Below are 26,143 nucleotides of genomic sequence, written 5' to 3'. Positions count from 1 at the left end.
TAGGTGAGCAGCAGTTGTGTTATTCAGATAAGGCCTGGTCTGAAGCCCAGTGAAGTCCTTGGAAAGTTTCCCTCAACTTAGATAGGATTCCAGATTAAGGACCTTATTTGGGGAGGAGAGGGAACAATGTATTTTTATGACAACCAAGGATAGCCAAACGAGTATGCAAAGCAGAATATGGGAAACATCTCTGTATCTAATAAGTTTGCCCCTAAACATTAAATCTGACAGTTTGTTGAGCTCCATGAAATTTGCTTTGATTCAGAGATTAGAGAGGTTCCAATATGGCACATAGCTTTCTGACAGTTCATTCATATCTGCAAGGAATGGAAATCTGGTCTCCGACTGTATCTAATGTCTGAGCTGAAAGTTTTAGGTGCTATCGTGTTTTTAAAAAGGTTGAGCACCCAGAAGCTCCTGTTAATTTGAATTAGAGTTTATGAGTCTGAACTGTATTGGTTGCACAGCAAAGTCAACAGTGCTTTAAGATTCTGAAAAAACGAAGACAGTTCAGGAATCCAACTTTTGGCAGTAATTTTCTAGTCTAGGATGCTGTTAACTTTTGAGAAAATAATTGTAAATTTACTATTTTAATTTAGTTTATGTAGGAACAAACATTTTAGACAAGCAGATGTGCACAGGGAGTTCTCTCCTATTTGATTTGATGTTTGCTTTGTCTTGTCATGATTGCTGATAACTTAGTGTTATGTTAAAAGACAAAAAGAAGTAATGCTACAGTATGTGCTAAAAACATGGCTCATGGATAACATAGACTTTTTAATGTTATTAACAGACTTGCCTTAACTGCCCAAGTTCTTCAGAATGCCAGTATGCCAAAACATAAACAAAACCATGCAGTGGTGATGCCCAGTTTAAACAGACCATGTGGTGATTACTTTCATCTGTTTTGTGTTTGTTATAGCACTTTCTACAGCACCTTCTAGTGCTTTCATAAAGCAAATGAACTGTCATTGTTTCCATTAGACATCATTTTTCAGAGGTTCATATCTTGGCTGTAAAATGTGTTTTGTGCTAAAACTTGTCATATAAGTATTCAGATTGACAGCTCTTTTGTTTCTCTGAATTAAAAGAAATGAAAATCAGTGTGGCCACTTCTAAGTTATGATTCCAATATGCAGAAATTTATGCTCTTTGGAAGAGTGCAGACATGTCCAAAGGAAAAGCGGTTTTTAATTATGATATTTTACAGGCCTCTTACCTCCAGTATGGACTTTGTTCAGTCAGTGAGGATTAGGACTCACTTAGGCCGAATGCTGTAGCTTTATACAGATTTCTGCAAGAAAACAGTAAAGCTGTTGTACAAATGTGGGAAGCATAGGCCCACAGGGAGGACAGACAGTGCAGTTTAAAGTTGGTCTCAAGAGATAAAGTACTGCTCTCCCCTCTACCAGCATGAATTAATAGCCGTTACCATACCACAGATTTTTATCAGGGCTGATCAGGACAGTCATGTTCTAACGGTCTAGAAGCACAGAAGCCAAAGCACAAAGAATCAAGGATGGGAATTCATGATTAGTCCAACCTATTCTAAATGTTTTAACTGCACCACAAGTGACCTAAAATATTTAATTATTTTAGGAGAAAGAAAGTTTATCTTGAAACTTTACAAATTCGCTTTGACTTGTATGTGAAAGTCTGCAAATCATCTCAGATTGCATCTACAGGTTTCTTTGCCTGCATTTCTAAATAATTTCAGAAGCTACATTTGGAATTATGATCCTCAGTCTTAAGGTAACATAAAATTCCTGGCTTAGTAAATTGGGGGGAGTAAATCAGAGTAAACTCGGGAATAGTGCAAAGTAAGTTTGAATCTCTTTCAAATTCCATTTCAGAGTGTGTACTTTCACATTTACAGGCACAAAACACATGCCCTTCCCTTTTAGTGAGTTCATTATGTTCAGTAAATGTGTGGCAGCTGGCCAACAATGGGATTAATGGTTTGATTTTTATCTGCATATTATAAAGACTGACAGCCTTAGATTTTGCTTTGAGGCTAGACCAGATACAGCAATCACATTGCTATTTGCTTTCTTCCAACAAGGACTTAGTAAAATTAATAAAATTAATGCTGGCAAACTGTTCTTTTTCCCAAGAAGATTTCGAAGGGTCTGCTCAAGTGCTCATGGCTTTGGAAGGGAAGCTTCAGTAGCACCTCTGCCCTCAGTGGAGCTGTGAAATAGTAACTAGTCATGTAATAATTATTAGGACAATAAGAAAACCATTCAGTCTAGCAATACTTTATGATTACTGTGCTTAATGCCCTACCAATTATCTCTCCCTTTGTTAGTTTTTTAAACCCAGAAAAAGCATGCACAAAGAAACATTATAACGTAAAAAGAAACATGTGCACACTCTGAATTTATTTTTAATTACACTGATCATTTTCCTAGCCTTTAGTAGAAACCCTTGGCAGTACATCAAGTCCTGATTATTTATTTAGAAGTGTTACAGCTTTCTTTTTCTTAGGGAAATGTAATTTTTAAGAACAAAGGTAAAAATCCATGAAGAAAGAAGTGATTTATAGTGAACCTAGGCTAGCTTAAAGATAAGTCATCTTTTGGAAACATTTTTTTTAACTGTCTCATCTTTTTTCTCACTGGTATCATATTTATTTATTTACTCCTTTCAACCCTTAATGTGCAACCCTGCTTTTTTCTGGTTTCTCAGCAGTCTCACCTCAGGTTGCTGCTGTTGTCACAGTGGGGAGTGACTTTGCAACATTTCCCTCAGCAGCACCCAAAGTCAAAGACAAATGATTACCTGTCATTATCAGCATTGCACACTTTGATGGCTATGCAACTTGCTGTTGTATATGTGAAATGCAAAATATGATAATCATAAGGCTTTAACGTATGTTTTGTCTTTGGCTAAAAGGAAAAATAACAGCAGCAGTAAGCTGCAGAGCTATCAGTTTAGCGTGCATAGCCAAAGTGGGACTATCCCATTCATCCTCAGCATCTGCGTCCTTGCTTACAGTCCAGTACTTCCAGTTGTTTCTAGAAAAATGTCTCATGAGGGGCATGTTCTCTTCTTCTTTATTGCTGCTGTGGCCTCTCCTCTACTGTCCTCCAGCTTTTCTGTTCTCAGTGATTCATAAGTCCTAACTGTTGTTGCTTATTATCTGCATTCAACACTTCCTTGAAACCTTCTTCACCTTCAAAGCCTCCAAAACAGTATCTTCACAGTTTCCAAGATGACAGCACCATATGGAAGGGAAGGAAAGCTGGGTGATGCCTGCTCTGAGCATAAGTTTGTCATACAATCAAGAGCAGTTTTTGGCTGGCTGCTGTGTTGAGCTCAGGTGATCAGCGGATGAGACCCAAGGCTCTACTCTCTTCCAGCCCCACCATGTCCTTCCTGATGGACTAGAGGGTAGGAAACCTCAGGGAGCTCCTGCAGCAGAGACGAGCTGAGCTGAGGAGGAGCCATAGCTGTCCTTCTGCCAGCAGACCCAGCTAATCCTGTCCAGCAGTGTTAAGACAGATTAAGGAGGTTCTTCCTGGCACTGGGGTCACAGTTTATCTTAGCACGAGGGCTAACAGGTGAAAAGAAGGAGTAGTGGTTGCTGTGCAGCTCTTCCATCCATCAGCAGTTTACGGGGGTATTTTTTTACCTTCCAGCTGTCGTTACTTCTTGTGATTCCCCTTCAGAATATCATAAAACCTTGTGTAATACTGAGGAAAATGTCTCACAGGAAGGAAGCTACAGACCACTATCTGGGCCCAGTGGCCTGTTCAGTGCAACCACGGAAGTTACTTCCAGTTATGTCGTTGAATTGACTATAGCCATTTAAAAAAAAAAAAAAAAAAAAGGCAGCAGAGGGAAGGCTGTTGTTGCTTCACAAAGTGGAAGATAGTCTGTGTGGAATGTCTTAGATGGAACTTTCTGAGATACCAGTTATGTGCCCTGCTCTCAAAAAAAATCCTATATATAAAAAATAGCTTCAGTAAGATGGTGATTCCCATCTGCCTGACTCTCTTGCATGTTCCTCTGAGGCAGTTTGGCTTTTGTGAGAAGATGACTACTCAATTAAGCAGACTCTGAGTAAAAAATCCTTGGGTCTCCTGCTCTGTCATATTTTTACATCACTGCTCTAATTTTGACAGCTGAGTGTTCATACTAGCACTGTTAAACCTCAGTTTATTTTTTTGTTGTCCTAAGCAGTACCTGCCCTCCTTTACCAGCTTTTCCAATGCAATTCCCTCTTTCTTAAGCCATACTCTGAGGGAATTTCTACTTTTAAAAGTGAGTGGAAACCTTGTAAAAGGGAGAGGAAAAAAATCATATAACTTGTGTCCTTAAGGCAAAATTAATTATTCTAATACAGATCAGCAACTGACACCAAAATTTCTAAAGGAAGCTTGCCTCCAGTAGCAGCAGAGGTGAGCATAAAGAGTTTTAAAAAAATATTGTTTGGTCTGATCTGAGATAACTGGATTTTCAAGAAGGAGAAGAAAAGTCAAGATCATGAAAGTGTTTTGTTTCCTTTAAGTAGTATTTCATTCACTACTGCTTAGTGAGTTTTCAAGATCCTCTGCGCCTTCTCTTATTTGCCTCTTTAGGCCAACTAGTTGAAGCATATTGAAATAAGAGATATGTTAGTTGAAGCATATTGAAATAAGAGATCTGTTATTTTCTAAAACCCCCTCTTTAAGGAGGCTAGAACTGTGTTGAGGATTGGGCAACCTCTCTGACTCCAGTAGCAGCATTTGAAGATCTTCATATAGCTGAAATCTGTAAGAGAAAGATACGGAGAGCCAGCAACAGGGGAAGGGCTCTGTAAGTACGTCCCAGTGGGTCCCACTCCCTCACTGCAGTTGGAGAGATTCAGCTGGTCATGCAGTATGTCTTTCTCGAGTGGGTCCCACAGCTAGGATGAGGGTTACCCCATGCACCCCAAGCCGGAGAGTGTCTGTTACATAGCCTGGCTGCAGCGTGGGAGCTGCCCGGGCACTGCTAGCGGCTGAGCAAAATGCAGGCTCAGAGGCTGGCCAGTCCCAGGCCTCCTGGCGTACACAAGTGTTGCATAGAAGATGCATAGAAGCAGAAGGCTTGGGTGGGCCTGAATCAATACTGACAGCAAGTGTATTCCTGCTGCTGGCTGGAGCAAGCCTGACTGCATGTCCTGCTTTGGTCCAATGTAAAGTGTTAAAAATAACAGCCATAGGTTGACAGCCTTATTTTGACTTACATACAAGCAGTACCAGAATATGTCACAGGGGGCGGTCTAATTCACTTGTCCTGTGTGTGGCAAAATAGCTCATCAGGAAATTAAATTCAGATAAATGTACCGTGTCTAAAAAAACCAGCCGCCAACACCTTCTGTTGCTTCTGGAGTCAAGACCCAGACTCCCAGCAGTATGGGGCTCTGCGTTTGCACACTGCAAACTACAACATCCAGAGCACTGATTGCTTTTCCAGGACTTGCCTGAAGAGACGAGGTTTAAACAACTCATGTTTGTGCATGGCAAAGGGAGTATACAGGCACGTCTTCATGCCAGGATAAGGTGGTGCCATGGGTGGGCGTGGGGGCAGAAGCAGCCTCTGTTTCTGGAGTAGTGAAGAGTCAGGTGACTCCAAATACGCAGATCCAAATATCCCCCCATTTGGGGAGGATATGTATCTTAAAATGGTAACCAAATTTTAAGCCCATGTATTGCAAATAACTTTCACTTGGAAAAACAGTGATGAGTGAACCCATCAAGGATGCACTTGCTGAGAAAGGAGCTGCTTAAAGTTATAGAAGTGTGGAACTGACCTGTATGGGGAAACATGGGTCATATCCTCAGCTTATATCAATTAGGACAGGCTCATTTTGCTTAGTGTCCTGTTAGGTATGATTTGGCTGATTATATTTTTTAGAACAGTGAGTTTTTGTAGAAATCTGTTTCTCCTTATCCAATATAGGGTGATGGGGTACAAATATTCTGGTATTACTGTAGATGCTGCATGTATTATAGAAGGGAATACATAATGCTTTCAATTTCTAGTATTTAAAAATTGATCAGTAGTCAGGATATTAAAAATACCATACTGTAAGTATTCCCTTTAGTGTCTGTGTTAGCACATTTTAGAATGCATCTGTTAAAGGAATAGTTTGGAATAGATGCAAATAGAGACTCACACAACAGAAATTTATAAATAATATATGCAAAAAACATTTGAGGGAACATTCCTAATATTCGATATTTCAGAAAAATATGCTATTGAGACTATTAAAACATTTGCTAGCATTTTGCACTCCGACTAGGAGTCTTTCTGAAGATTGAATGTTTTGAGGTTGAATATCCTCTTATCCTTAGCAGGAATTCTTCCAAAACATCTGAGCCTTATTAATAAAGTAGTGTGGGGAAGTGTCATATGGCAAGCGATGCATGTCATGATTTACTTAAGCACTTTTGAAGGTTATGGATCTTGTAGTCCAAAACGCTTAGCAATAATAACAGCCAGTAGTCTCTCAGGAAGTATAGCAGAATTTGTTAATAATAAAAATAGTTTGTTAATCCAAATTCAATAGGCTTTGAGGGAAAAGAAAGACAACATGAAAACAGTTTTCTAAGTGAATGTAGTTTTTTAGGCAGCAGAGTTCAGCAGATCCATATACTGAGAGCCGAGTTTTCATAAGCAGATGCTTAGAGGTGAGTGCACAGAAATGTGTGCTATTGTACCCTGACCCATGCTCGTGCTTGTTTGCATCTGCAAAGAAAAAGAGCCAGTGCTTATCCAGACATTGGGATTGCACCAAAAAGGCTTTTGTGTGAGTAAAGATAATCTGCCATAATGAAAGGGGAAACACAGGAAAAAATTAAGTAAAAAAAGAGACACGTTTTCACTTTGCTGACTCTGCGTTTTCAGAACCTTCCAGCACTGTCCAAATTCTTCTGTTATTAACATGTATTTCCCATTGGTTCCAGCAGGAGCTGAGAAATCTTATGGATTTCAACAGGACTAATGTTAATACCTTGTGGAGTATTTAATGATTGCTCCAGCTCATGTATCAGACACAAACACTAAACAGGAATTTTCAAATAAAAAGGGTTTTCTGTTACAGTCTTTAGTGGAAGGTAAAAACACAGAGAAAGCAGACAATGCTATTTCGTGAAGCAAACTAAAACATGTAGTTCCCAGCGTAAAACCCTAAACACAGAACCACAGAGACAATAGAATGAGTATTAGAGTAATCTGCATTATATTATATGCCAGTCTCGATGAAGTATTTAGATGTCCCCCATCGGTGAAGAATCTTTAGTGTAAATGAACTCAGTGCCACCTTAAAAAGCAAGTGAATTCCCTTCAAGAAATCCAGCAAAGTCTTCTCAGGAAGGCTGCTAGAAAGCAGGAAACTGCATCTATTTTCTTCACATCTAAAACAAGCACTAAGCCTTTCTTCCATTATCTTTACCTCTCTGCTGCAAGAAATTTGTATCCATATGACTGGAATCAAACCTGTTACAGCAGACGAAGACACTCTGGCTGGATATCCTTCCCTGAATACAATTGGATTTCTTTCTTGCGTTTTTGGGGGTTTGCTTTTGGGGGAGGGGAGTTTCATACTTCCTGAGTTTGGGAAAAGCTGTTTTCCTTGTTTATTTTTAGATTCATGTTATGGCCTTGTTGGAAACTGGTAGTTTAATTAAATTTCTCCCTACATAATGCAGTATCACATCAGGAAATTTAACTGACCAGCTCAGTGCGATGATTAGCGTATTAAATATTGATTTGAGACCTAGTAATGGTACCATTAGTGACTGTGCAGGAGGTTTGTTTAATCTTGTATTAAACTGCATTGCTTGTTATGAGAAAATGTGATCTTGCTGTCCTGAGTCACCTCTGAATTTCACATTGCTTGTCAAAGGATAACAAAGTCTTTTAGAGCTAAGCCATTTTATTTTATTTTATTTTATGCATTTGATGCTGTCTATCAGAAGTTTTTGAGTTGGCTTCGGTTTGGTTGTTGATCCTCACTCACAGCAATTTAACCCAAACCTAGAATCCAAACCATGACATTGACTCTGCCTAAGTTATTTCCATTATGATGTTCTGCTTTCTGTATGCCTTGGAGTGTTATTCCTCTCAGCTGAGGGTAAAAGATGCTGTTAACTTTAATTATTATTAGATTATGTCTATTTATTCCCGAGGCCCAAAATGACTTTCCTTTTTTCATGTTCTTGTGCTGTCACAGCTGGACAGCTGGCTGGTAACTCATCAGTGGAGATGTATCGGCAAGTGCTTTTGTCAGGCTGCCGCTGTGTGGAGCTGGACTGCTGGAAAGGACGAACAGCTGAAGAAGAGCCAGTCATTACACACGGATTCACTATGACAACTGAAATATCCTTCAAGGTACAGCAACACAGCACACGGGTGTAGCTGGCTTCAGCTGGGGCAGTTTCTTTCATGTAAAATGCATCACAAATACATTGCTAGAACATTACTGCGTAGGTGGAAGGGAAGAGAAATGTGAGGGCAAAAAGATGTTTTAGGAGGAGATTTCAGAGCATGTGCAGAATCATTGGAAGAGAAGAGTTGCAGTATTTGGACCTTGCACAGGAACAGGTTCTTGGTCATCATGGCAATTGAAAGAAAAGGGATTATATGGTGTGATAGCCTGTACCATCTGAGGCCTGGGCTCAGTGCCCAGGTCCATACTTCTGTGCGTGTCCCTGCAGCACATCTCACAGGGAGAGAAACGGGTAGACCACAGTCAGGGCTGAAAGACCAGGTGTTGCCACCACAACTGGTTTTACACAGTGTAAAATGGGTCTGCGGATGCGTCTGGAGCCAGGAGGATGGGGAAGAAGGACTGGTTTGTGTTACAGCTCCATAGCGTGCGGCAGGGAGGAGAGCTGAGATGAAGGCTGCAAGAATTTGAACAGCGATAAGCAATGCGTCAGTACACTCTTTTTCTCTTCTCTGCCTGGTAAGTGGGAGTGGGAGACACGAGTGCTGAACTGAGGCAGAAAGCAGCAGCTATCATGGAAATCTCTGCAATTTGCAAGCCTTTAAATTCCTATGAGCAGAGAATAGGCTACTCATGCCCAGATGGGCAGGTCCCATCTACAGGGTCCAGACACTCAGCATTATATTCACAATTTAAAAAACTAATAACAGTGTGTGCAGTGTTACTCTTATCCCTGATACTTGGGAACAGATCTGAAGCACTAGAGGATGAAAAAGAAAAATTAGTATCTTTGGAGATTTTGAAGGGGATATTTGTGCCATTTAGACATTAAACATATCAGCCATATTACTGAATTTCATCTTCCGTTTCCTTTTTTGATAATAAAAAGTAGATACTATACCCTTAGCAATAACCTTAAGTTGTTATCTACTTGGAATTCTTAAAGATGGTTTTGATCCAAGGCGTTAAGAGGAGCAGGATGGAGGTGTTTCTCTATAGTATTAAGATTGGTAGTCAGCACAGCTTATAATGATACATCAGGATATCATTTTTGAAGTGTGAAGAAATAATTCTTGTTCATCTGAGACACTAACTCACCATGGAAATGCATTTCTGGACTTACCTGTGTGCAAGAAGATGTGGAAAAAAGTTCACTACTGAATTTGGTTATGTTACAGGTGTTAGGTGTGGCTTCTCTACTAGCTACAGCTTTGAAGCATGTCTCCCACGCTTGAAGCACGAATTGTTGGGTTTGGGGGTTTTTTGCCTTCTAGTGCCTTCCTTTAGGAAAAAAAAGCAAACAATGCTGCCACACAGACAAAACACCAAGTTTCACTTACACCAGAACACTCCTTTGTTTTTTCAGTTTGTTTTGTCTAACTCTTCACTGATGAGTTAATCACAGGAAAACGTAAAACAACATTCTTGCACGTTTGTTGTTAACTTTTCAGTTATGTTTGTATGAAGCCAATTATGTTTGTAGGCATAGAGTTTGATTGCTGGAAGTCCTTTAATTAAGGAAGATAGCTCAACTCCTTTGGTCATGAGCAGGAATTTAAAACAAAGTTAATCTGATTCTTAAAAGGATCATTAGCAGAAATGAGGATTATTCCTGGTTATTTACATGTTCAACCCTAGGCATTGTGTTGACAGGAGAGATATTGGAAGGTATTTTAAACCTACTAAGGAATATTTCATCTGTCATTTCAGGGCAAGTATTTTTTCTCCACACAGAACGTAAAATGTAAAAATGTATCGACTGCTGGTTTCTTTTCAACACTCAAAGTGTACTGCTCGGCTGAGGAGGAGCAAAATGGTAGTGAAATAATGTGTCAGAAGTGTGTGAATCAATTCAGAGTGATCACTGGGTCTTGAACGCTGAATCATTTATCAGCTCACACTTTCGGCATGACCATGGCACATAATGCTTCTGTTCAGTCTGTCAGTTTTCCCTGCCTCAGATGGGCTTTCTGAAGCGTGGAGACAGAAGCAATATATACTCCCCATCATCATGTTGCTGGAGGTTTTGTGGTTTTTTTGTTTGATTGGTTTTTACCTTGCTTCATGACATACAGAAATCAGTAAGGTTTTTCTCAGCTGCAGATTGTGAGCTATTGCCAGGGTGAGATTTTATAGGGAACCAACAATATTTTTCATACCGTAACCAGGAATCTGTGCGTGTGTACTTTATATATACCTTGAAGACCTGTTTCAGGTGAGTCATTCTGCAGCTGGAGTAAAGTATGCAACTTACCATGGTGTTCCTCTCTGACCATAGAGAATTTGCATTTACATTTGAATGCAGTGCAAGACTGAATCAGCAGCATATCTGTTTCTCCACTGAATCCATGCCTGAGCTTCTCATCCTCAGATTTCATCTGTGTAATCCTGATTTTACTCTTTCAGGTTATTTCTCCATGCATGATGGGTTTCATCCCTTCTTGCAGTTGAGAGGGCAGTTGAAAATAAATTTATGGATTTACTCAGTAGCTTGAGCACTGTGTAGGAGCAAGAAGGGCCTAAAGACTGCTTTTAGCAGTACCTCCTATATCCAGCCTCAAGTGTTCTTAAGCCCTGCATGATGCTCCATAACCACAGGGAGGGTGCAGGTGGGTGGAGACCAAGCCAGTGCTAATGATCTGGGTGGAGAGCATCAAGATGGGAGGACTCAATATTTGTAACCCAATTCTTAGCACTGCTGTTCCCTTGTAATGGCAAAATTGCCTTAGATACTTTTGAGAATCCCACCGGTTCTGAACAGCATTAAGGTGGTACCAGCACTTAGTGATTTACTGGAGCTGGAAAGAAAGTGTGCAGCAGGAATCACTCCATCGTGCGTTCCCCCATGGGAGAACCGCTGCTGTGAAACTGCAGCTTCCTACCTGCTTTCACCCAGCCTTCTGCACCATTTATTATTCTTCCAATAAATGCTTTGCCTATCTGCTTTCTTTAAAGACTAGAAGTGGTCTTAGTTGAAGTATATGAATGGTTAGTGATACATGAAGCATTTAAATATTTGGTGATTGCAGTTTAGTAAATATAGTCATTCACCACCTGTGTGTGCTGAGAGCAGTAGTTTCTCATCTTATAAGAGATGCTACAACAATTTGTGCATGAGCTGTGTTTTTTTCTACGTACATGAAGACTGTAAATTTTGTTTGTATCCTAGCTCATATCAGCAAATCTTGAGATGGATTGTACTTTGCTTCCAGCTCTGGATTCTGCAACCCAGCATCAGAGGAATGTACCAGAAGCTCAGCTTTCATTTTAGGAAGCGGATTTCTTGCTGTTACACTTCTCAACTGAGCCTTTAAAAGTACAGAAAATGAACAAAAGTAATCCCCAGAGGAGGCTTGTTTAAAATAAATAAATCTTTTAGTTTTTAGTCATCCTTGTGATTTGGGAGGGAACAGGCTTTACAGGTTCTTACAAACTCCAGAGTTTGACATCAATGCATATGGAAAGTCTTCAGTGTTTTATAAGTTCTTTTGTAAAAACAATTGTGTTCCAATTGTTACAGAGTCACACCAATAGAGAAACATTGACTGATTTGTAACAGTGAGTACATTACTGTATTATGCACCCCACTAAAATTAGTGTTATCAAATGATTTCTCTACTAGATTTACAGTTACCATTTTCCATCAGAGCTGAAAGGAAACAGTTTCAGTTTCTGAGCCCTCTGTTTGATGATTACTACACAGCCAACTGTTGTAACTGAGTAATGTTTTTTCTTTTTTTCTTTCTTTTGCCTTAAAGAGATTTCTGTCATCAAAAAAAGAGGGAACTAAAACTTGTGAGTCAGAGTAACTAAGGATTTTATGGATACGTGATTGTGCTGCTGATGTTTAGAAGACACACATTTGTCAGAGCATGTTTATTATTATGCAGAATAGTTCATGAAAGTCATAGCTTCAGGCATGGAACAACTCCACACAAAGACCAAGTTTTACATTTAAACTATTGATTTAGGCAGACATAAGTCATTTCTTGGGAAATGCAGTGCTTGAGGCTCATCAGACATTTTGGAGATTTGATTACAGTTCAGGTTGAAAAATTTGGTTGCTGCAAAACTACATCCGGAGCTTTCTGGGATGTTAAGAATGGAAGGTCTGATTTCAGGCAGTTTGGGCATTATTTCAGACCTCTTTGGGTCTTTTCTGTCTTCAAAGACAAAATGCTGTTTCTCTAGAGACATAAATTTGTAACTGTATGTATTTTGATTCTTTAGGAAGTAATAGAAGCTATTGCTGAATGTGCATTTAAGACATCACCCTTTCCAATCCTCCTTTCCTTTGAAAATCATGTGGATTCGTAAGTAATTACCATGTTTTCCTGTATGGTGTTACATTTTTTATAAGGTCTGAGCATGGAATTATGTATGCACTTGTGGCAGTTTTATTATATGACATGATCAACGGCTCTTACCCCACAAAAACTTGTATTGGCTTAAGTAACCACGTTGATCAGAATGAATCAGTCATGTTCTTAAAAAAACCTTCCTGAATTAAAACCTTTTGTATGAAAGAGAAAGTTTGAATAATTGTGAGACAAATTGCGTTAGCTTTACAGTCTTGGTATGTCCTGCTGGAATGTAGTGGTACTTCAAAGAAAAAGAAACAATATTTCACCTGCTTATGACCCTATTCTGTGCTATAAGCATTTTCAGTACACAGAATTTGGTCTGTTTCTCATGTGCTGGAAGTAGAGGCCAGAACCATAGACTAGCTAGGATTGTGAAACAGGTGATATGGATGGCCAGGAACTGTTTCTTTTCTACCAAAAAATACCAGTTTACCTAAGCTGTTTTCTTTTTGGGTTTTTTTTCAGTTACAAAGAAAGGACAATTTTTCTGTGTAAGAAAAGAAAAAATAAGTGAGAACACTTCTAAATTTGTCCCAGTGATCTATATTATTATTATTATTATTATTATTATTATTATTATTTTAGTTCTGATTCTTCTTTTTTAAAGTTTGACATTAACTTTGGGTTTGAATGTAGAGACCGCATGGTTCAAAGTGGGGTGACATTGACACATAACATGTGCCTTAACCTCAATTGCCTTTTTGCCTTTTGTTTTCTGCTGTGAAAACATTTTCAATGCTTGTGGGGCCAGTTTGGACTGAGAAACTTTTTTTTAATGTGAAGTAAAAAGTAATCTTTGGGGCGGCTATGAATGATTTAATACAAATCAGAAAAAATGTTGGCACTTCTGCTTCTTAAAGAGGAAAAGGGTGAGGGCTAACTGCTTTTCCATTGTTTTAGGAAGAACATTCATGTCATAAGGGAAGGAACTGGTAGAAGAAGCTATGTAAGAATGTTTTTAAGAACAGATGTGACAATACTGATCAAAAATTATGTCGGTGGAAAAATCTAAAATCTGAGAGCTGACCAACACTACCTGTATGTCTTACAGTATAAGTTTACACTACCTTTTTTGGACAATTATGTGCTTGCTCTGCACACATTTAAAGGCCACATGGTTATGATTCAAACAGCTAGCTGTTAAATCCTGCTTAGTTAGTTTTGTCTTCCTCTGAAAGACCACACAGATACTGCATTTAATTTCCTTCTCTAATTGGTCCCTTCCGGGTTTTTTGGTGTAAGTTATATCACTTTGGACTTGCTTATGCTCACCTACTGCTGTAGGTTTTAACTTGCAATGCTTTTCTCAGTGCTTCCAAATGCAACCTCTGGTCTTTAGAAAAGATCTCAACCATCATTCTTCAATGTATTGTATTTTGTATTCATTCTTCTGTTTTTGTTAAAATATACATTCACTGCATTACTATAAGGCAGAGAAAAAGCAACGTCCAGTTTATTTTAACCAGAAGGGTTACATTTTTCTTCCTTTAAAGTCATTAAGACTTAAATCTTCAGCTATTCCAGGGCAATCTGTTCTATTTTAGGGAAGTAAAGAAGTAAATACTTGTGTAATATAAACTCCTGTCAGATATAAGTTACATACAAAACTGGCTTTAAAACTGTAAGATGAAACATTGTCAAAACTAAAGGTGATGTGATACTGCAGGAACGTGTCAAAAAGGGAACAGTTACTTACTGCTGCATTACTCCAATCTTTAGAATTTGCCCTGCAGAAACCATTGAACCTTTCTCTTCAGAAAACTCCAGTCATGGAATAATGAATTATCCCTAAGCGTATTATTTGATGTCCTTTTCCATGCACTGCTATGACATAGGTTTTTAGCAAAGCAAGTCTGCAAAAACAGTATCAAGTATTTTCTCTATCTGAGGCTTTATTGCTATTTATTATTTTTTGCTGCAGTAAATCATCAGACTTAATGAGTATGATTTCTAATTTTGCTTTGGCTGAAAATAATTTCTAGTTATTTTACCAACTGCTACAATTATCTCTTCATTTCTTCACTAGTTGCTAGAGAAATCTGCAATTAGTCATGCCACTCACAGAAACCTTCACCTAATTTCATGGAATGCTCCGTTTGTCTTTTCATTTACTTGGAATGTTGTTTTTCTCCTGGATCTTAAAAGATGGGCTTTGCCCTGAGTATTAACAAAAAATGCTAAGTGTTTTTATAGAATTGCTGTCAAACAAATCTTCTGACATCAGTTTCTACTTTTGGGTGACCAAATTTTTCTTCTGATTTTCAAGTTACAAGAATCAGTATTCATGTATGAAATGCTGGTCCCATACAAAGCAGTGGAAATTTTGGTGTTGGCTTAAACAGAAATACGGTTTTAGCTTGTGTTCTCTATTCATGACTTTTAAACAGACTGCGATTATCAGAGGTAAATAAGTTTTACATCACCACCATAGATGTGACAGCGTTAATTACCACTGGACTTAAAATGCAATTTTTCTTCCTTCTGGTTTATGTTCATGAGAATATTTTTAACACTTTTTGTCCACCTAGGGAACAAATCACTTGTTAGCACATAGTGTTAATCATCTCATTTTGCTTTCTCTCAATGTTTTTCCTAGAAGGACTTCTCTCTAATGTCTATATAGCACATGAAGAATTTTCATTTCCTTTGCTATAACTCCATTATGTAGTATATTTCTTCTTGCCTGTTTTTATACAATAAAAAGTTTAGAAAAAGAGGCAAGCATATAGATTTTAGAATATATAAAATATTATATATACCATCATTTATATTGAAGGGAAAACATGCACAATGAAGAAAAGACAGTACTGAGAAAAAATGTGGTTCTGTCAAAAAATAGAGAAGTGCCTTGAAAACATTGAAAAGACCTCAAGAAGACCTTGACGTTTGAAATTGGGCTTGCAAGAAGATAAGCAATCTGCAAATCTAAAAGCAGACACTCTATAATTAGAACTGTACTGATGATATAGCAAAAAGGTTAAGTGATCCTTGAGCAGTATCCATGTAAGATTGCTTCCAAGATTAAATTTAATTACAGTTATTCATATTGCTGGTTTCTTGCTGGAATTGTGATTTCAAATATTAACAGGATTTTTATCACTTTTTGTTCTTACACTTTAAATTATTTCAGAATCTTCTGGGAAGTGTCTGTGTCTTTGTCTTATGCAGAAGAAGGATCTCTGCAGAAGTGATGATAATATATTGTTAGGAGCAGTAGTAGTGCAGTAGTGCCAAAGAGCCTCTGTGATTGACTTTCATAATAGGCATAATACAAACACAGTAAAACAAAATACAAGCGGTACAGTAATAGTAATGAAAACATTTCTTAATATTCTTTGTATTTCCATATCTCCAGGTATGATGTTCCCACTTTATCTTCCCTTGCCCTGGCACATTTTGGGGGCATATATAATTAGTGTATGTGCTACCCATCCATGTCTGCACAGTGAAAATCATAAGGCAGATAAAGTCAGCTCTTTTCAGGCAATCGATTCTCATTACAATACATGAATGCTGAGAGACTTTCCAATAATAGTAGATGTGGACTGGGAAATACCTGCTTTTTTGTTTCATAACACAAATGGGGAAATATGTTGATGTAGAAAAGCTGGTATTTCAATCTGTTGCTCTGGTTCATAATTTTTAAAGAAGGGAAAATAAAAAGAAACTGATATTCCAGCTTTTAAACTACTATAATAGTAATACATAATCTGTACTATTACTAATGATCTATCTCTTGAAACTCTACATGTATATATAAAAAAGAGAGAGAGAACACAAAAACCCTACCACTCAGTTAAATGCTGGTACTCCTAAATATTTTTTATTCCCTCTTAGGAGCTTTTAAAAATAACTGTGCATATAGTCCAGTTCACAAAGACAAGTAATTTTGTAATGTCAAGGTTTTCCTCCTTTGGCCTTTCTACTACTGCAAGATTGGTTTATAGTATTAAAAAACGTTAGTTTTTTACGTATTTTTCCTTTTCCTTCTTTCTGCTGCTGGGATGCAGTGACATTGGAATGTAAACGCTAAACAGAAATAGTGTTGCATTACATTTTTCTCTTTTGCAAAAATGAAAGTTCTCACTGTGCTCTCTTTGAGGTAAACATGTAAGTAATCACAGAAGATCAGAAGAATTTGTTCTAGCTGTGGTGATAGTTTGAAATTTATTAGATCTAATTCTTGCATATTTTGGGGGGATTCATATCAAGAGTTCTTTCTGGAGTTGATGTGCCCATTTAAAAATGCTGATGTCACATCTAATTACTACAATTTCAATAATTGTGCTCTTTTGATTCAAGAAGATGTCCTTTGAATTTTCTGGGTTCTAAGAGCATGGGTCTATTCAAAATATACACTGGTGGCGAAGTCGGAAATAAAATTTGCTATAATGACCCTAGACTGATAGCAAATACCTAGTCTGCTTGCTTACTAGAGTGAGGCGCCTTTATTTTCCTTGGTAGCTGGCGGTTAGGAATAGCTAACGCACTGTCGTAGCCTGATCTATTCTTCCCATCACTTCCCTTGTGGGTTCTTAGTTCCACTGCCTTGCTCGTCTTCATCTTAATTTTCCATCCTCAGCTAAAAGTGGCTTTTAGCTTTTTTTTGCAGAATTGGCTGCACGCAAAAGAAAGCATTAATGAAATGCTGTAGTGATTTAAACTGCATGAAGCACTTGCATAGCTTTGTGGAATAATTTAAAGCCTCCTCACAATATATTTTGTCAGTGACTGAGCTAATGACCAGTTCACCCCCTATCTGCTTCAAGGGACATCCAGAATGCTGATCTCAGGGAAATTACATTTTCTGATTCAAATGCCACCCAGCCTTTATCTCAGCTCTGGTTTGGCCTTGCTGACCCCAGGAAGAGCTGCAGTGCCAGGTGCTCAGCTGGTAGCTAATGACAAACTAGACACAGTAGTGGCTGTACTCTTGGTTCGCAAGAGAAAAATGAGCACTCCTTTTTTCCTATATACCCAGCTCTATTTTGTCATGAAAAATAGCTCCATGGTAACATAACCGCGAATACCATCCATGTATCTTCCATGATACGCAGATCATAATTAACAATAGTTGAGGAAGTTATATTAAGCAATATAAACCTGTCCTTTAATCAAGACTTCTCAACAGAGTGTCAAAAAAGGAAACTTTTAAAAGTACCTAAGCCCAGATGTTACAGATTTTAAACAGGCACATATTACAAAAATAGACAGTTGTCTAAAATTAGAAAGAGAGTGACTGTAGCAATGAGCTGCATTTTAAGATGATTTGATAATATTTCCAAGAGTATAACCTGTCTTCAGTCCTAAAACTCCCATCACTGATATATAGGAATTGTTTCATTCTTTGGTTGCACTTTGGGAAAATTGATTATAAGCCGAGTTTACTGAGGTTCAGTTTACTTCTAGAGGATGTAGTGAAAACTGCTGAAGTAATTTTCTATGGTAAAATTTGACACTCTACCTGATTTTAAATAAAATTTAAATTTTTTTAAAAAAGGAATCTGACCACATACCCAAACAAGCATAAAATGATCATTGAGCAGCTCCACCTAGCAGCTTGTTATTACATCCAGATCCCCGCTAAGACGACTGTCCTGATATGTTGGTCCCAGTTATATACACATAACATGCATGCTGCATGTAATAGTATGCATATAAAAACACTTATTACAGCAATTCTCCAAACTGAGATAATACATCTTAGCAGTAGCACAATTACATCTACGCTATGACTGCCAGTGAGGATATGTCAGGGGAAGTAATTCTGAGTGAGCTGGTGAGAACAGTGCAAGCTTTTGGTGCAAACCCAGCCCAGGAGGTCTGCAGATGGGTCGTTGCTTTGTTGTGGAGCACAGTGCAGAGGTGCAGCCGCAGCTCCAGGCAGGGCTGCGCCTGAACGGGCTGACACGCTGCACAGGCACAGCACCCACCTCACATGGGCTGACAAATAGGGTGGGAAAGTGGACTGCGTTTTAGCAGAAAATGGGCAGTAAAACTAACTGCATTTTAGAAATCTGCAGTAAAACTAGCTGCTTCTCTACCAGTGCCTATAACTGATGCAGCTTTGCTGGTTTTGAGACCCAAGTAATGTCTTCTGCCCCTTCTTCTGTATGGCTGTGCCTTATGGACATGCTGAGTGAGGCGATAGGTACCCTTGGCTCGGGAAATTTAACAGAGACACCTGCACAGGAGACTCCTTTCTGTGTAACTGTTTTGGGTTTTGTGCCCCAGATCAGGTATGACAAAAAGACAACAATATCCAAATGGGGTTGGGGGGATATGTGTGTGAGAAGAATGCCAGGCATATGTAGAAAGTAACATAAGGAGGAAAATACTTAAACTTCGAATAAAAATGTTGCCTGAAAGATGCAAATTCGCGTAATGGTTATTTCCCTAAAGGTAACAACTGACACCCTCATTTTTTTATTTTCTAAGTGCATGGGAAAATATACCTCAATGTTAAAGTTCAGTTTCACTATTATTCAATTGACTAGTGCCTTTACTTCATGTGTGATCCTTTTGATAAGCTCTATCAGAGGAATGGGAATAATTGCATGATATATCTAGGTCTCTCTGAAAAATTCACAGCAATTGGATCGGGAAATTATATCTAGTTTAGGGATTTTAGATATTCCATTACTGCTGCTTTCACTCTGTAGCATTAGTAGGACTCATTTCTTTCTTTCTTTTCTCCCTTTTAGCCCTAAACAACAGGCAAAAATGGCAGAGTACTGCAGATTAATATTTGGAGATGCATTGCTTATGGATCCATTGGAAAAATACCCGGTAATATGGTTTGGTATTTATCAGATCACAAAGATCTGTGTGAATTGTTATTTAAGTGTTTCAGTCCTGTGTCATTCCTCATACACGGCCTTTCAAAACAGAGTCTAAAGGAGAGGGTTAAACAACGTGAGCTGTTGGTGACTTAAGCATATAATTTCTGATGCAGAGATTGTTCTGATACAGTGAATTGTGATCTTCTAAATGCAATTGATTCTCATAGCTGCCATTTTATAATGTAGGCTTTCATATTTGAACTAATACTTATTTCAGTTATTGCTGTAGACATTTCATAAAGCATTTTTCTTTTCTTCTTAAGTGCCCTCAGTAGCCCTGTTTCGTTTAATGTTGAGATTACCTCTTGTGCAAAATACGTTTCATTTTAACAGGGCTTATAGAGGTTACAAAATTATCTTGCACCATGTGGGCCCTAAGAAATTACCATAAGCTCGTTTCTTTTGTTGTTGTAATAAATTTCTCTTTCTTTTCCTGCAAGCTTGAACCTGGGGTTCCTCTTCCAAGCCCCATGGATTTAATGTATAAAATTCTGGTGAAGAATAAAAAGAAGTCACATAAGTCTGCAGATGGAAGTGCAAAAAAGAAGCTTTCGGAGCAAGCTTCCAACACATGCAGTGATACGTCTAGTATGTTTGAACCTTCCTCCCCTGGAGCAGGTATGAATTGAATCTACAAATATATTTGTCCCTAAAACCCAAATGCTTAATTATAGCTATCATTCAGTCCATTTACATTGCTCTAGCAAGGTAAAGGTACACCAGTGTGGGCCTTACTCAGTAGGAAACAACGCTAAGTGTCATTGATCCAGGAGTCTGTGAAGGCTCATGGCTGAGGAATCACTTACAGAGTGACCGAAAGCTCAGTGGTGTGTAATAACATTTATCTGCACTGCTTAGGAAGTAGAGCAAGCTGCCAAGTCCTCCACCCTTGGGTGCCTTTTCTATGTGCCCAAGCCTGATATCAAATATAAATGTTTTCTGATTTTTGTTGCCTCAAAGATGTACCTACCATTTGGTGCCCTTTCAGACTTAACCCATTACACAGGAGAACTGCAGTGGTTCTGTAGTGTCTTAAGATTTAGGGTAACTGTGAATGAGATATCTGTTCCTTGGGCAGGCAAGGCTTAACCCTCTGTTGTCTTGCATTAGTTGGGAACGCATCACAGACCTCTGTGCAAAGTGCTATAAAATGTTCTTCTGTTCCGGAGATAGAAACAGGCAAAAATATTACTGCAAACAAATATTTGTTACCACCAGGAATTGTAGGGAATGTAGCCAATGGAAAGCAGTGTATTACATTTGACTTGTTCATTATTAGCAGAATTTTTAAAATCAGAAATGAAATAGAAAAGTTACTATAATTTAATGATCTGCAGGGGACCATTGTGAGTGTTGGTATGCAAAAATTAGTAAGAGATGGTCTTTGTTCTGAAGAGCTTGAAACCTAACTAGAAAAGGCAGAAGTGCAGAGGAAAAGATAAAGTACAGATTTGCTCTAAACCACAGGAGCAGATTAGCAGCAGGACAAACAACAAAATCTGTATATCCTGATTCCCAGCCCAATTTCTGTTCCCTGCACTAGAATTTCTTCTTCCTTTTAAGACTGAAATTTTGGATTGCTAAAAGCATAGACATTTATGCCCCAGTAGTAGAATACTTATAGAGCGAATTGAAAGCTTTACTGGAATATAAGTTCATTACCATTTGCCATTAAAAAACTTTTTCCTATTGTTTGCAATTTTTTCTAAACTGATTAATTGAGCTGAAATTTTTCATGGTGGCAGTTTGCCTCAAGCTGAATAAAGAAAAAAGAATCCTGCTGTATTGGTGGATAACACTGTTTATCCTATTAGAAGCAAAGAAAGATTTTTCAACTATTGTGTTAAGAAACTTTGAAAAGGGCATGCTTTGGAGTAGGGCTTGGATTTCAAAGGAAGATTCATCCTGGTGTCAGGAGTGATTTAATACTGTTTTCTTGATTTGCTTTAGTCAAATCCCAAGCAACAGAAAAATAAGTGTGTGTATGCCAACTGACTCCTTTCCAACACTTGAAATCAGCCCTGGGATCCTAACTCTACATTTTTGTTACCAGCACATAGTGAGAACCCAGTGGCAAAGTATATGTCTTGCTTTCTGAGTGCCTGATCTGCATAGAGGGTAACAGCTTTATCTTTCAGGAGCCTCTCTATGAGCTTATATAGGAAAAGACCTGGGCTGTGAATCTAGATGTTGATGATGATGCAAGGCAGGGGAGTCAGTCCCATAATAGGGTGTGTAATTTTACAAATTAACTGTGAAAATTATGTCTGTATTGCCAAAATAACAACCTCTGTTAACTGTAGATTGTGAAGATGAACACTTACAAATTAGAAAATGCTAGAACTGAGATTGCAAAATTGATGTGGTCACTTGGTTTATCTGTGACTGCCGAAATATATTACTTGTAATCCTTCTGCCAGCCATTGTTTCTCCTTTAGGACCTATGCCTCTTTTGGAGAATGCAGTTAGTCAATATTTTTTCTCTCTCTGTCATTCAATACTTGATCCTAGATGTAGCATCCTCATCTTGCAGTGAACTTCTGTGGGGGTATCCAGGCTGCATATGAGCACTTGACAAACAGCAGTGAATTTATCTGAACAATACCTGTGGGAAGTGAAATAATATTAAGCCAATTTTATCTAAGGACAGCCAAGTCTGAGAGAGCTTAAGAACAGTTTAGGGGTGACTCATAAGGAATATCCAGTATCTGATTTTTCAAGAATACTTTGAATTTTTAAGTATTCAGAGCACAGCTCCAGAGATTTCAGCTACAGCTTACAGTTATGAGCACGCAGCATTTCTGTAAATCAAATGCCAGATTTCTGTCTGTGAACATTTAAAAAAAAAAAAAATTATTCACCATTTTATAAGACTGCTGTGGCAAGACCCAGTGAAGAGCATGGTTCCATGGGGCAGTGCTCAACAGTCACCATGACACCCTTCTTTTCACTGCCTTGTTCCTTAGGTGCATCTCAATATCAGCAACATGTAATGCTGGAGCACTGCAAGCATTATGCTCCTCTATACCCAGTACCAATTCCTTTCTGGAGCACAAGAGGAGTAATGCAGTGAAAGAGTCACTAAAGGAAGCCTAATTCTTAACATTTCTTAACATGAAGTGTTTCAATACTCCAACCTCAATATAATCTTTACATTTAGTAAGTTGGGCATATTGTTCAAATAACTGTATTGTATTGTGTAGCTCCTGTCAGAATTACTGCTGATTTCCAGGAGAAAGTTGTGCTGATTTAGCTTTCTTGAGATTTTAAATGATTTTTTTCACAGCAGTGCAAAAAATACTCAGATTCATACTTCAGTTGATAGCAGGCTTTGCTGTGTCTTACACTGCTTGAGGTCAGATTTAAACCCAAATAAACCATTCTTCTGATATGTTTATAAAACATATCATATAAAAGCTAGGTGGTGGTGATATAGTAGCAATAGTTAAAAAAACAATTCTGAAAAAAGCTTTGCAGAATGGCTTGCAAGATGTTCATGAAACTGATGTAAAAAGTAACTTCAGTAGGGTATAATATCTGTCAGTGGAAAAAGCTTTCCCTAAAGGTACAGCAAAGCTGGCAAAGCAGAAAAACCATTTCTGAGAAAACACTTGTGACATAGATTGTAATTTTGGTAAACAAGCATCTCAGACCTGGCTGGTTTAGCACAATGAATGCAAGTAAATAGGCAAGATTTTCAAGGAAGTTAGATTACATTGCAAAAAGAACAGTGGCAGTTGTGCAGGTACATACTTTTTACCAAAAGTAGGCCTATGCTGGAAGTAGCCAAAACTTGCTAATTGAACAGTATTTAAATTTTCAAGCAAATTGTTAATTTCTAACTGATAGGATGACGTTTTCGTCAGAGTAGTGGATGCTGCAAGGAAAGAGTCATGGGGAAACAGAGAGAGAGGGTAGAATTGGCTTCATCGTTTCATGGTGACTAAATAGAAAACTGGATAAAAAGTTTTAGGCTCAATGTATGTAAATGCATCAGTACATTGCTGCTGCATGCCAACTGAAGCCATGGCCCACTGTTACAAAGTAAAATGTTTTAGCAAACTGAATGAAGTTAATTTCTTCCTTGTTAAAAATCAGCAAATGCTGATGATGTACAGCCTGTGGAAAAACCAAAAGGTGATTTCCCTATCAAGATGCTGGTGGCTGCCTAAACATTCTAGAGCTAATAAGCTGCACCAGGAAGTACCACATTTATAATCCATTCCGGCTGTTATATTAAAGGGATCTGAGAAAGCAGATTACCAAATTCCTCTGAATTTCAAGCAATGTATAACCTTTATTTCCTTAGCTCCCAATATCTGTCACGCTGCTGAGGCATGGTGAGAATGGATAATATTTAGCACTCTACTTCCTCAACCCTTGCTAATAGGGATTTGGCTTGTCATTCCCAGCTCTCCTAATCATCTTCCATTCGGTATTACTGTGGTGAAACCCCCTACGCATCAGCTGGGATTCAGCCTCCTTTGTCCACTTGTTACGTTGCCCAATGAGCACTTTTATGCCTTCCCCATGCTGCTCCACTCGCTAGGGGCAGCTCCTTGAAAACATCCTTGAAACTGCCCCATTACTCCACTGAGAAGTTTCCTGTGCCCTTCTGCCTATGAGCGGCTGACAGTATCTGCGTTATAACTTACCTATTGTGGTAGGAGCAACATCTTTTTATTTCTTGTTATTCTCCTGTCTGCCTCTGTCCATGGGCAGGCTCTTGTCTCGTACTTGGAGGGCAAGCCTTTGAAGCAGGGCTTTCTATTTTCACTGTACTTGTATGCTACATATCATGGAGAGGTCCTGTCCTGACCTGGGTTTGTAGTCCCACCTAAATGTAAATAATAGTTATGCCATTACAGCTAGTTGTCCCTTAGATAAGCTTACATGTACACACTGGACTTGACCTGCAGCACAGCTGCATGTGCCAGCCCACATGCATTTATGGTACACAGTGCCTGTGCCCTCCTGGGAAGGGATGGGAGTGATGGCATGGGGTTGATCCCAGCACCACTGTGGGAGGGTGAGCATGAAGGTGTCTGCAGCACAGACATCTCAGTCTGGCCAAGGCTTGCTCTGACTGTGTCCCAGCAGTGTAACGGGAAAAGAAGGTTGGGCTTAAGCATAATACCATGCCGCTGGGTGAAAGGCAATGCAGATGTAGTCATGCTTTCTAAAACACTTACTAATTTTTATTCTGTGTTTGCAATCCTGTGTATTATTTGTCCTGGTTTTGCTGTTTGATGCTGAACTTGAAAATGAGATCTGATCTCCTTGGGAGTTTTCCTGTTAAATATCTTTAAATAAAGGAATAATGTGTTGTGTAGTTTCCTCCCTGGACACTTCTAGGAAGAGCAAGCTATCATCTACCTAGTACCTCAGCAATGCAAGTTGGCTGAAATCTGCCCCATGTCCCTCATTTTGTGGACTGTGCAAAGTGTCATTTTGCCAGCCTGGTTAAATCAATTGAGAGCTTCCCATCCAAAGATTGTCACTGCAAATCCTGTGAGAGCTCGGCTGGCTCTTCGCAATGTATTGAGGTTCCCTGAGCCATCCCTTGAGCCTGTTGAGCAATCATGTTATTTTCTTCAATGAAATGTTCAGGAAGAAGTGTGTTCATGAATAAAAGCCTGACATTTCAACATCTGCATCTGGAAGGAAATGCAGCCTGGGTAGTCATCATTTGGTTGTGAAAGGCACACTCATTTAAATCGTGTGCTCTCCATGTTCAGAAGGGGCCCACTGGGCATGATTCAAGGCCTGCTGGAACAAAGAGGAGTTTCTTTATTGACTCAGTGGGCTTTGGATTAGACCCTAAATTGACAGGAGGAACAGAGACTGAATTACCATTCTCCAGAGTGTTTGGGAATGCTGCACAGTGGTTAGATTTTTGTGCTGCCAAAATAAAATTGCCACTGCTGAAGAAAGCTGAAAGGTTTGTGGAATAAAATCTTCAGGGAGAGCTGTCAGTCTTACAGGTGTGGATAGGTGAATGCGGTATAAGTTAAACCTTCTTTTCCAGAGTCTTCTTAAGATGCACCGTGTACATTTTACGACAGCCAGACCCACAGGAGAAATTACTAAAGAGAAAGATAAGCTTATATTCCTTAATGGTTTAATTTCTGGTGCAACCAAATCAAAACATTTTAGAGGTGAGGGGAGGCATTCGTTAATTAACGATAAAGAACCTTTGTCTTGCCCATAGGAATCTGATGAGTACACCGCAATTGGGAGCAAGACATAAAATGTGTTTTATTTGGTCCCATTTACTCCAGCAGTACATTTTCAGGGAAAGCATGAGTTTTATGCATCTTCTTCACATTATTTGGCTTGCACTGCCCTCAGGCGGTGCATTTGAGCTATGCCACCAGAGTCCTAATGGTAAGGCGCACCAAAGCAGTTTGTGAAGGGAATTAATTGAAGTCAAGCTATTGCAGTTAGGCTCCTGTGCCAAATGCTCCCAGCTGAGCTACCTCAGTACATGTACTGTGATACGTTCAGAACAGATGGAT

General features: G+C 38.8%; 1 protein-coding gene across 1 annotated transcript in view; it reads left to right on the top strand.

Annotated features, from left to right (window-relative positions):
• PLCB1 (phospholipase C, beta 1 (phosphoinositide-specific)) overlaps positions 1-26,143 on the top strand; it is a 409,303-nt gene that overhangs the window by 288,660 nt on the left and 94,500 nt on the right. The window contains exons 11-14 of the mRNA XM_010575057.1: positions 8,204-8,361; positions 12,650-12,732; positions 19,488-19,572; positions 20,066-20,243. Coding sequence (XP_010573359.1) covers positions 8,204-8,361; positions 12,650-12,732; positions 19,488-19,572; positions 20,066-20,243 — 504 coding nt within the window. The remainder of the gene's footprint in view (positions 1-8,203; positions 8,362-12,649; positions 12,733-19,487; positions 19,573-20,065; positions 20,244-26,143) is intronic.

Source organism: Haliaeetus leucocephalus, unplaced genomic scaffold (assembly GCF_000737465.1).
Source record: "Haliaeetus leucocephalus isolate CR32 unplaced genomic scaffold, Haliaeetus_leucocephalus-4.0 Scaffold450, whole genome shotgun sequence".
NCBI lineage: Eukaryota > Metazoa > Chordata > Aves > Accipitriformes > Accipitridae > Haliaeetus > Haliaeetus leucocephalus.
The sequence above is the reverse complement of the archived record's forward strand: the minus strand, read 5'-3'. Positions and strand labels throughout refer to the sequence as shown.